Below are 12,662 nucleotides of genomic sequence, written 5' to 3'. Positions count from 1 at the left end.
AGATGCAAAGAAGTCAGCAAGTGGTTTTAACAACCCACAACCGATTTTGATAAAGGAAATTTTACTGTATAGCTTTATCCCTCAACGATTATGGAGATGCATATTCTTTCAATTCTTCCTTTTTTTTGTATACTCGATAGTCATCTGTAATACTTTGTTTGGATACAAGTTAAAATTAGGAGGTAAAGAAATAGAGATGAAAGAAATTGAGATAGAAGTGAATTTTGAATGGAAATGTGTTGTTTTGATTGCTGGAATTGAGAAAGGAATGAAATAAAAGGATTTACTTTGTGTTGTATGGTTACATAAAATTTGTTTATTTTATAATGGTTTAAATATGTTTTTGGTTCTTCAAATTTGGAGGTATATCGTTTTTAGTCATTCAAATTTATGAATGCTTTTTTTATTCTTTAAATTGTCACAAATTATGTTATCAAATTGTCAAAAATGAGTCAGAGGGACTAAAAAAACATTTCATGAATTTGAGTGTAAAAAATATTATTTTAAATTTGATGTACTAAAAATATATTTAATGTCACTATCACCATCTCAATTGGCAATATGAATGTATGTTGGATGCACACGACAATTTAAACGCCCCTCGTACTGTCAATGGATGATGAGGAAACAAGGCTTCCTCTATCTACCATGTTATAAATAAATTGTCCACAACCTGCTACAGCTTAAAACGGATCATTTTCTTTAGCTCTAATGAAATCTAGTCCCTTTTAGGAGGGATGAGGTAGAGCTAAAATCTCACCTAAGGAAAATACTTTGATTACAAGGTGTAGAGTGAATGAGTAGAACATAAATTGATGAAGAAAATAAGAAATTGAGAATCTCAAAACACACAAAACGAAACATCAAGGGAGCATCTGTCCTAGCCTTCCTGATGGCCGTGGAGACAATGAGAGTGATGTGCATAGAGGAAGCTGGGTTGGGCAAGAAGCCATGATTCGTGTGTGACATTGAGTTTTAGAGAATTTAGAAGAGTAATAACAACACATTTTCTAATAAGATTCTATATTTGATCATTTGCTAAAATTTATTATAACTACAAAAATGAGTGAAACTCATTTAGAGGTTGTTTGGATAAATTAATTTAGAAGTACTTAAAAAGGAACAAAATAAGAAAAAAATGATAAGTTAAAATTAGCTTATATATTAAACATTTGATTTAAATATTTTTTTTATAGCTATAATATATATTTTTTTAAAATTTACTAAGTAATTTTTTATATTATTTTACCATTTGATATTTTTAAACTTTTACTTTTGGTATCTATCATTAGTTTAAATTTATTAAGTGATGATGTGACAAGCTAATAAAATGTCACGTTATCACTTAAGAATCCGAATTGACTTAAACCAATCCGAACAATGTGGATTGGGTCGTTTATGTATTTAGGTCAAAACTAAACCGAACTGATCAAAATCATTTATGTATGGGTTGGGTCACGAGTGTAGATTTATAGATCCGTTGACCCAACTTGTGAACCCGTAATTAAAGTATAAATTTTATTATACATCCATACACACACACACACACACACACACACACACACACACACACACACACACACACACACACACACACACATATATATATATATATATATATATATATATATATATATTAAAAACTAAAAAAATAATTTGACAATCAGGGAAGGTGTGGTACTGCGTTATTTCCTTTAGTGCTTTTAATAAAATATTAACAATTTAATATGTTGGGGGTTACAAACACCGAAACACATTACACTAATAGAATTAGAAACACATTTTCATTTTGACACATTACATTTTAATGTTGGGGGTTACAATTTAATTCGTTGTCCGCACCACCACAAATCCATGTTACTTCACTTCTATTTTTTTATTGTGGATAGATTTTTTAGAATTTTAATTAATACCTCTATCCAAAGCTTGCTATAATTAAAATGCGCATTTATATATGGCAATGTTTCTATTTGTTTTTTGTATTTAGTGAATAATCTTTATATTGAAATAACTCTGATTATTTTTATGTTGGATTGGTTCATTTGCATAGAAAGATAGAGAGCTTGGGTTGGGGATGCTCTTGCGGAAATCAAGTCTCAAAGAAAAAGGGGTCGAAGAGGTATTCTATGTCATTGATAATATGGAATAGGGTCAATCTCTGTGAAAGAGCTTATTATTGTATAGGTTCTCTTGAAGAGTTATTTGTTTCCTCTCATTCTCTCATGCAATGAATTTGATTTTTATTTTGCTAGTGAATTTTCTATTTTTATTATTGTATAGTTTCTTTAGAATTTGCAAATGAGACAATTGGAAAAGAAAAGTGGTATATGGAGTATTAATGATTCATCTCCAATTCCACCAATTAGCACTCTTTCTCCATGTAATACTCGAAGTCCATCATAACAAGGGACAGAAGCTCCTTCACTACCACAAGGACATGAAACTCCACCACAATAAGGGCAAGGACAACAACAACCTGAATCTGCACAAGTAGATGTAAGGGAAATAAAGCTGCTAGACCCCCTTCTAATGTTTGGGAACATTTTATTAAAAAGGAAGATGGTAGGGCTTATTGTAAGTATTGTAATGCATCATATGCAACAACTAGTTCTATCTATGGAACCTATAACTTGAGAAGACATGTGTTCCAACAATGTACGAAAAGCCTATATAGGCAGGTTGATAAAAAGCAAAAGACAATTGTTTTTGGAAGTGGTAGTGAGAGTGACCCTAGTAAAGTTAGTATGAAACTTGTTGATTTTAATCAAGGGTGGACTCTAATAGCACTTGCAAAGATGATAATTATTGATGAACTTGCCTTTAAGTTTGTTGAAAATGAAGGATTTAGGAAGTTCATGGAAGATGCTCAACCTAAATTTAAAATTCCTTCTCGTGTCACTATTGCCAGATATTGCATGCATGTGTTTAATGATGAAAAGGAGAAGTTGAAGCATGTGCTGTTTGCAAATAAACAAATGGTTTCACTTACTATGGATACTTGGATGTCAATTCAAAATATGAATTACATGTGTGTGACAAGTTATTACATTGATGAAGGGTGAGAATTGAATAAAAAATATTAAAATTTTGTTTGATTTCTGACCACAAAGGTGAAACCATAGGGATAACCCTAGAGAATTGTTTACAAGAATGGGGGGTTTCAAAAGTATGTGATGTAACAGTGGATAATGCAAGTACTAATAACATGACTATTTCGTATTTAGCTAGAGCATTGAATGTTTAAAATGGGCATACTTTATTGAACGGAGAGTTCATGCATATGCGATGTTCTGTTCATATTTTGAATTTAATTGTTAGTGATGGATTGAAAGAAATTGACCAATCCATTAGAAAAATAAGAGCTACATGTAAGTTTGTGAAGTCTTCTCCAAGTAGATTTGCAAGTTTTAAGAGGTATGTTGAAGAAGTAAGTGTATCCACTAAGGCCATGTTAATACTTGATGTACCAATTAGGTGAAACTCTACTTATTTGATGTTAGATGTTGCTGAAAAATATGAACATGCATTTTATTGCTATGAGTATGTTGAGCTTGCATATGTGTTAAATCTTATATCTAGTGAAGGGGAAGGATGTCCTGAAGAGATTGATTGGCAACATGCTCATGTTTTTGTTAGCTTTTTGAAGACTTTCTATGATGCAACTCTTTCTTTTTTTGGATCATTGCATGTTACTCCTAACACTTTTTTTAAGAATCTGGTTAGTATTCAAAAATCACTAAATAAGTGGAGGGATAGTGATGACTTAGTGATACAAAGGATGACAACAAATATGCAATTAAAGTTTAACAAATATTGGGAAAGTGGTGGAATTAACTACCTTTTGCTTATTGATGTTTTTTATCCTCATTATAAATGTGAGTACATTCAATTTTGTTTCAATCGCATGTCTGGTGTTGAGAAGAGTATGGAGATGATGAAAAAATTGAAAGAGCTCATTCACAAACTGATTCAACAATATGTACTAGAGCATTCCATTTCCTATTCTATTAGCAATTCAGCTAATTCTAGTACATTGGCTTCAAACATGGCCTCACAACGTAATGATGACAACAATGATAAGGATGATGAATTTAGAATGAAAATGAAGAAAAAACAGGGTGAGGTGCAAAAAAATGAATTATATAGGTATTTAGAGGATGATGTTGAAGATGACCACCCTGAGTTTGACATTTTGAATTGGTGGAAATTGAAAGTATGTAAATATTATATTCTTTCTAGTATGGCTAGAGATATATTGGTCATTCTTGTATTTATTGTATCATCTAAGTCTACATTTAGTACAAGGGATAAAATTCTAGATTCATTTCATAGTTCCTTGAGTTCTATTACTTTTGAAGCTCTCATTTGTGCCCAAAATTTGCTTAGATCTACTAAGCAAAATGTTAATGACTTGCAAGTTGAAATAAATGAAGTGGAAAAGATTAAATCAGGTGTGTAATCTCTTATTTCATTTTTATATTTTTATAAAATATCAATTAATTTTTGTGTTAATTTTTAGAGTTGTTTGATTTGATTTTAAATTCTGCTAATATTAAAACTTCAAGTGTTGGAACAGCAGGTGTTGGGACTTCTTAAGGTAGTACTTTCAAGTACATTGTTATTTGTTTTACTTTTTTTTCATGTTTATAATATTAATGGATCATGTTTTGTTCATTTGTTTTAACAAATCTAGTTGCAACAAATCTGGTTGTAGCAAATATTGTTGCAGTAAAACTTATTGTAAGAAATAGTTATAATTCATACTATTATAATAAATCTAGTTGAAGAATATTTTATTTTAATTTGTATTTGACTATTATAGAATATTATGTTGGTGATGTTAAATGAATCAATTTTACTACTTCCAGACATTTGATAATATTGTATTAATTGTATTGGATAATTAGATGAATTATAATATAAAATAGTAGTTCTAAGGAAAAAAAAGATTAAATTTAAATAAATAACTCGTTGGTCCAAACCAAACAAAACCATACATGAATGAGTTGGTTTGGGTTTTAAAAAATGTGAAAATCAAACCGATCAAATTTGATTAGGTTGAATCCTGAATTCGATCAAAACCGACCCACAAACATCCCTATTAACGGACCAAGACTAATGATAGGTAAAAAAGTAAAATTTTAGAACAACATGAATACCATGAAAGTGGTTACAACATTGAATAAAGAATAACTATTATAACCAACCTAAATATACCTCCCCGGTCCCCTCCCCCTTTTTTTCTCTAGGGTGTAACACTAGCCTAAGCTAAGAAACAATTACATGCCACCATCAAGACTCCAAACCCTGAAAGATGTATGCCTCCTCAATTCAGCACTTCAGTCTGTGATCAACAGTCTATCATAGTTAAGAGGACAGGCTGCTGACTTTGAATGGTTGAGGCTAGTATTAGAAAACAAGACAGAATGTATGGATCACAATTTGTCAGAATAGATTATAGAACTAGAGCAGGAAAAGTAGAAAAACAGATAGTAAAAAATAACCTTTATTGATATCACTTTTCTCCCTGAATCCAAATCAAATGTGACCGTAGACTCTAGTATATAGTTATAGCTAACTAACTAGCAGCTGAATCAAGGAAGCACAGACACTTCAAAATAGTAACCATGTCATACCCATGTGGGATACTTCACTAACATTTCCATAGTGTTTGGTTGGAGGGAAAGGGAGGGGGTTAAAATCTCTCCTCACTTAATTTTAGCTTTCCCTCAAGAATTGGGGAATTTGGAGGGGAGAGAAACTTTTACATTCATTGAACTAAATTATCGTTAATAACTTTATTAGACCATTCTTAATATATAATGGTTTTCACCTCCCTTCACTTCCCTTTCCCCTGTGAAACAAACAAGGAACTTCTCCCTTGCATTAAAATTCCTCCACTCTCCTCCTTTAAACCAAAAGTAAATTTGAATATTACTAACTGCATCTCACAATTGCTTTAAATTTCTTTTTAAACTTTTATGTGAACACAAATAAGATATTACAATACTTAAATAAAATATAGCATTCCATGATGTCTGCAATTACTAGTGTTCACTTTCAAAAATAAATTCCCTTTGGATTTAAGATTAACTTTTCATGTTACTTCGTTTATGATGTACTTTTAGTCATGTTGTGTCTTATAATTTTAAAAATTTGTTGCATCCCCCTGTCCTCTAGGTATCATATCTGTGTCACATGCATCATGTTATATCAATGCTTTTTAGCTGTCGATACAAGTATAGCCCCAGTAGCCACCAGAGTTGGCCTAGTGGTTAAGAGATTTGAGTAGTCTACATGAAGTCCTAGGTTCAAATCTCATTGCTGCTATTGTACACACTCAAATAGTAAAAAAACAAAATAGCCCCAATCAAAAATCAAAATCACTTCACCTAAAATCCCAAACACAAAACTGCAAAGCATACATGCTTGAGGATTATTACATTACACTACACTACACTCTAAAGTCTAAACACAATAATCATAAAATTCAGCAATATGTGAAGTATGGTCCATGGTGAAGATAGAAATCTTATCCAACTTAACAGAGTTGTTCTTCCCTCCTACCAGCTTTGCTGGGTTCCCGACAACAGTAGTCCTTGGAGGAACATCCTTAATAACCACAGAACCAGAACCAAAAGGCTAGACAAGTTCCAAGGCATGCTACCCACTGAATGGCAGACCTCGTGCTTATGATTAAATTTGTTTTTGCTTATTAAAAAAAATAAAAAATCTTCCAACAACATGTGTGACTGTGACTAAGGACCCTCAAATGATACTTTAAATTTCTCTCTATCAAAAATAAATCTGTTTGAGAAACCATGCAGGGAAGGCAAATGAAATTGTTGAGAAGGTAAGTAAGTGACTAACCCAACTTTGAGATTTCGAAGTACCCTTATGATAATATTCTCAGTTTCTTGATGAAAGCATGATCTGATGTCGAATCGGATCTGTACTTCACAGAAAACAATATGTTATATTTGTTACTGAAACAAAGAATAAAATTTTTCATATCCTCCATTTGATTTTGCTATCTTCTTTTTTTTTTCCTATTTTAATTACAGTTATACAGCTAAGGTAATTGTGACTTTGTTAGATAAATTAGAATAGTAACTACCAATTATTTACCCAATGATCAATACTCAACTCAAATTCTAACTCATTGTGGAAGAAAAAAATTGACAAAAAAAAAGGCTCTGGCTATACAGTATTTTCATTCTACTTTAATACATTCTCTCTTAATTTTCTTTATTTTCAATCTCGTTTTTTTCTTAAAAACAATATTTTCAGAACACAAATTTTCCAATTTTTTTATTATTGTTATTTTCCAAGCGAATAAAATGGGGAACTTATCGAAGTCCATGTGAAAAATGCTAGTTGAAAGAAATTCTGCATGATGCAAAATACTCTAATAATGAGTTTAAATACATGTTTTCCAAGTATAAGAATCAAGAATTGTACGGTGTTAAAGAATAACCTGAAACAATATGAAGCTAATAAGATGAAGTAGCAGCTTGGGACTTCCAATTATCCAAACCAGAAAAAGTGGTCACTAGGCCTCACAAGCAAAGTTCCTTTGATCGTATGAGATTTGTCATGACTATCCAAACACATATCTGTTATTATGCCTTCTAGCTTTGTTCCCACCAATTAAAGCACCTGCATGCACAGCATAAAACCAAATATCACCTATTAAAATTATATCCCATGTATGACAAAAGTACCATGACTAAAAAAAAGATTACATACTAAGCTATTCTGACCATTAGTGGAATAAAAGGCTGCCAGAAATGGCTGTAGAATGCTGCAGAACAAAAATGAAGAGGCAAAAACGAAGAGAAAGCCTTGCTCTTCACGAACTCCCTGATTCAAAGGAACTTTGAGCCGTAAGAAGAGTCATCCACGTGCATCGTCGGGTTGATCGAATGGAAGAACAGCAAAGGGCTACGTTGCTTCTGTCAATGTGCTCACTCACAGAACAGGAAAGAGGGGCTAGGGTTCAGTAACGAAGAGGGGAAGGTTTTAACGGGCTTTGTTTTTTTTTAACCCAACTACGACGGTTTTACACTAAAACCCGTCGTAAAATTTATATAATATAACATTCTAAGGCGGTTTTTAATAACCGCCTTAGAATGTATGTCGTAAAATGTAATTTTTTTCAAAATAATTACAAAAATGCCACCGCGTCACTATTTAAATCGGTTATCTAAATAACCGTCGTAGCACAGGTGATGTAAAAGGCAATATTTGTAGTAGTGATATTAGATAGTAAAACAAAAAAAAAATATTTTTTAGGTAGTAAAATGAAAAAAAAAAATACTATAAGTATGAAAAATATATTTAATTCAATCTATTTTATTTAAAGGATATCGGATGCATAGTTTTTCTTTTTTCTTTTTTTTTTTTTTGAGAGGATCGGATGCTTAGTTCAAAAACAGTATATTGGACGCTTAGTATAAAACCATTTTTATTTAAAGTCCTTTACACATGTTTTAAAGCATGATAAAGAGCGTCGTTTTTTTTCTCTTTTTCTTGAAAGAGCGCGTTGTTCTTATAACATACATATATACGTCTGTACATAACATTATTAGCCGTCCATTAATTTCAATAATCTTTATTATCATCAAAACACTTCATAGAATTTGAGCGCTTTATATCTTTGGTTTCAGCAAAATATATTTTAAACTCATTCTGAAACATCTCGTGATCATTTTAAAAAATATTTTAAAATAGGAAAAGTTAATTATACACATCAATTGTCATAATTTTGGAGAAGTCAATTTCTTGTGGTGATATTTCAAGGGTCTCTAAAATATTTATGTAAAATAGAAGTTGTATGAAAATAAAGCCAATTAAACTATCTAGTTTGTTTGTTAGTTATAGTAAAAACATTTTATGAAAAAGAAGTGGTGTCTCAATCTAAAATAGTAAATTAAAACTTTCTATAAACCGAGATTCTTAAACTTGGACTAAAGATAAGTTTGTGTCAGTGATACAATCATAATCTGTTCCTGAAATGAACTCCTTTTCATAAATTGAATAAACATATATTTTAATTCGGTGGAGCATGAACAAGCAAAAAAAATTAAACTTTGTCAATGAGGCACTGTCTCGTCATCTCCCTCGTCATCTAGCACTTAGCAGGGGCCAAGATTCGTTATACATGGATACAAGATAATAAATAAATTGGGGATAAAAACTCTAATACTCTTCGAATCTGTACCAAGGTAATGTTATATATCACTAGATCCTTTATACAACCACAAAAATGTAGGCATAAACAACCAAACTATACTATGTCAATTGCACCCTTTTGTATGTGTATGTGTGGCAGGTGGACATAACTTATAGGAAATTAGAACACAGAAAAAAAGAGTCTAAATTACTTTTGGGGGCTACTTTAGTGAAAAGATTTTCTGTACGAAATTGTGTCCTTCACCTTCTCCCCTAGACTTCTTTGATCTCCAAATAATTGCAGATGGGTTAGGACAGATTCGGTATGGAATTTTTGGGGGAGGGCTACGAGGGACTCTGCAATATAATTGAATAAACTGTTACTGTTGTATTAAACAACCTTAATTAACGGCTCATTTATAACAACTAAAAATTAAATAAACCATCTATTTAGTTCCTAAAATATCACTCTCTCAAATAGTCCTTAAACTAATGAAATTATATAAACAATTTCTAAAATATTGACTATACATCAATTTAGTCCCTGGATTAATATTTTTTTAATAATATTAAGGAATTGATTTGATAATAAATTCAATATTTGAGGGATTATATAACATTTATAATATTTCAAGGACTAGTTATATAATTTAATTAGTTTAAGAACTATTTAAAAGAAATGGTGAATTTCGGTTCTAGGACCAAATTGATGATTTATTCACTAAAAATTTATGAATCCCTTTTGGTTAAAACAAACGAAGATGAACCATAAAACGAGTCATTACTTAAAAAGCACAAGGAAACAATCTAATAATGCTTAAACTCCAAATTCCTAATCTCTAGTAAATAATTGAATATGTTGAGAAATTATTGATGGTAAGACATATTGTCACGAAACTTACTGTAATCTAGAAACATCAATTTGAGAAAAATCCATGTTGGTTGAACTGTCTAGCACAGACAGTGCACATATCATGGGCCTCACTGATGACGCATGAGACTGCTTGATTGCAAGTACTCTGCAGTTGAAAATGCTGGCTATGCTATTATGGGAATGGGCCATTGCCAATCTATGTTACAAATGAATAAAAACACTGTTTTGAGTTCTCTTAGTAACACTACAATGTTGCATAAGTAAAATTAAAGAAACAATAACAGAAATCAATGCATTTATTTGGTATGAGCTTAAGAAATGTGATTAGGTGTCAAATGCAATTGAAATGATACTGCCACATATAGAGTGCATGTTTGGTAATAAGGTGAATTAAACTCACCATAATTTTTTAAAACAAATAGTAATTTTTGTAATGATTTTACATGATTTTGTATTCACCATAATTTTTACCACCAAATCAAACACACTAGTAATCTCCATCAAGAGAGAAATGACCTTATCATGTTTAAATTTGACAAAAAGGATTTATTCACATTAAGTTAGAGCATAGATACATGGTTAGAGCATAGTCATCTCTGAACGCAACATGGGTGCTTCTTTTAAAGGCAAAGCAGATTAAAATTAAAAGTGGATCCCAAAAGGCTTTGTCACCATTAAAGAAGGCACGTGCATTTGCAAAGGCTTTTCGTGACCAATTTTTGAAGCTCACTTGCATAAACCTTTTTAAGCTAAAGCAGCAGAAAGAAAGAATGTACTAACAAACACAAATTGGACAATTAATAAACCCAGGTCCCACTAATATCCATGTTGATATTGTCTTATGAAGGCCCTGATCTTGCTGATTAAGATAGATAAAGTGAAATCCCCAAAACCTATCAGTTTGTTGAAATTGACCTCTTATTAGAACCTAACCTTTCTGTTTCCCTCAAATGCATATCCAAAGAACCTTGAATTTCAGGTGTTCATTGATCACCCAGATCATGTTGACAATGACAAGAGAGAAAATTCCACTGCAATTTTGTCTAAAATAGCTATAAATTCTAAGGAGAGGGACTGAGGGAGGACCCATATAACATCATTAAGGAGGGTCATCAACATCATCCACCCATCACAACTATGTTAGAAGTACTAATAATTCCAATATGCATTTATCTTTTGAAATTGAACTCAAAACATGGAAATGTTTTCAAATTGGACTTACTTGTATAGAAAACTATAATCATGGAGTCCAACCACAAGCATGGAAGCTCCAATCTCTCGCACCGTGGCAGCAATCTTGGTTCCTTCTTGGTCCCCTTCTATGACAATTATTTCAACCTTTGTCTGTAACACAATCCTATTATTATATATGACACATATCCGTTAATTTGAACACGGCAAAATCCACAACGTAATAATAATTGAAAGAGAACAAAAACAAACTGAAAAAGGGTACGTACGTTGGGATAGCTGTTGCACATGTCTTGAAAGGAAAGGGCTAATTTGAAGCCATTAAGGCGTAGAAGACGTGCTTTGCTTCTGCTTCTTGATCTTGTGGAGTGATTATAGACATGGAGAAGGGTGATTATGTCACCATAGCGAATGATGTTTCTAAGAGCCCATTCTAGAGCAGTTCTTGCTGCATTCACATCTTCTACAACCACCACAATTTTCTTCACATCCATTTCTCACTCCCTCTTCTCTCTCTCTCTCTCTCCCCCCACATCCCTTCTCTATTATGCTCTTTATTTATATATCTTTAACGTGGCCAAAGTTGCCTTGTCTCTCTCTCATTGTTTGTGTCTATTCTTTCATTCTTGATTGACCTAGAATTTAATAGTCTACAAGAAAATATGAATGGAAATTCTTGCCTGCTCTGCCTTCCTCATGTCATGTGCGTGCCTGGCTGCTATATTAAAATCAAAAAAGAGAAAAGAAAGTGATTGCAATTATAATTACTGAGTTACAGTTTCACAAACTATGTTTAGGTGATTCATAATAATTCCTTCTAAATTTCATGTTTATACATACATTACATTGTGATACATACTTACATATAGTAAGACAATATGTAAGTACTAAGAAAGTGGAAAAGAAAAAAATCACTAGTCTACTACTAATCACTAGTCTACATTTCATGTTTATACCTTACTTAAAAAAAATCAAATATATGCTACTTGAATCAACCACTAGTTTTTATTAAAAAAAAAAATGGTTTATGGTATGTTATTAAAAGTGGAAAAGAGAGAGCAGGTTATACTTCTAAATAGAAAATTACAATCACTAGTCTACTACTAAGAAAGTCCAATTGATTGATTTGTGTGTGTTAGTTATTATAAATTTTGGTATCTGAGTTCAATTCCTATGGATGAAAACAAATCACGAATCTACTTTTAAGTTTTTTTAGAGGCACTTTTTAAGTTTTTATTACTAGCGTACTATGAATTTGATATTTGATACATGTAAATAAGTATATTTTAGAAAATAAAATATAATTATAATTATTAATTAGAAATTAATTATTATAATTATCGTTCCTGCTAAATAGTGGCCAGACACTTCTTTCTGTCGACGAGTTCCTTGCTCCTATTTGTCCTCCACTGTCTCAAGTAAG

General features: G+C 31.7%; 1 protein-coding gene across 1 annotated transcript; it reads right to left on the bottom strand.

The window, feature by feature from the left end:
• Window positions 1-8,846: 8,846 nt before the first annotated feature.
• On the bottom strand, window positions 8,847-11,943 carry LOC100817650 (uncharacterized). The gene is made up of 4 exons (XM_006602358.4): window positions 11,509-11,943; window positions 11,271-11,392; window positions 10,077-10,244; window positions 8,847-9,531 (listed from the first exon to the last, which is right to left on the bottom strand). Exons 1-4 carry the CDS (start codon window positions 11,731-11,733, stop codon window positions 9,396-9,398), a joined length of 651 nt encoding a protein of 216 aa, XP_006602421.1. The 5' UTR covers window positions 11,734-11,943; the 3' UTR covers window positions 8,847-9,395.
• Window positions 11,944-12,662: the final 719 nt, after the last annotated feature.

The sequence above is a fragment of the Glycine max genome, chromosome 4 (assembly GCF_000004515.6).
Source record: "Glycine max cultivar Williams 82 chromosome 4, Glycine_max_v4.0, whole genome shotgun sequence".
NCBI lineage: Eukaryota > Viridiplantae > Streptophyta > Magnoliopsida > Fabales > Fabaceae > Glycine > Glycine max.
The sequence above is the reverse complement of the archived record's forward strand: the minus strand, read 5'-3'. Positions and strand labels throughout refer to the sequence as shown.

Bases quoted from the DNA above. Each gene is read 5' to 3' on its own strand.
- LOC100817650 (XM_006602358.4), bottom strand. From the start codon at position 11,733: ATGGATGTGAAGAAAATTGTGGTGGTTGTAGAAGATGTGAATGCAGCA. The intron at 11,393-11,508 runs GTACGTACCCTT...ATTGTGTTACAG, and splicing joins TGTGCAACAGCTATCCCAAC to ACAAAGGTTGAAATAATTGT. The intron at 10,245-11,270 runs GTAAGTCCAATT...TTTGTAACATAG, and splicing joins GATTATAGTTTTCTATACAA to ATTGGCAATGGCCCATTCCC.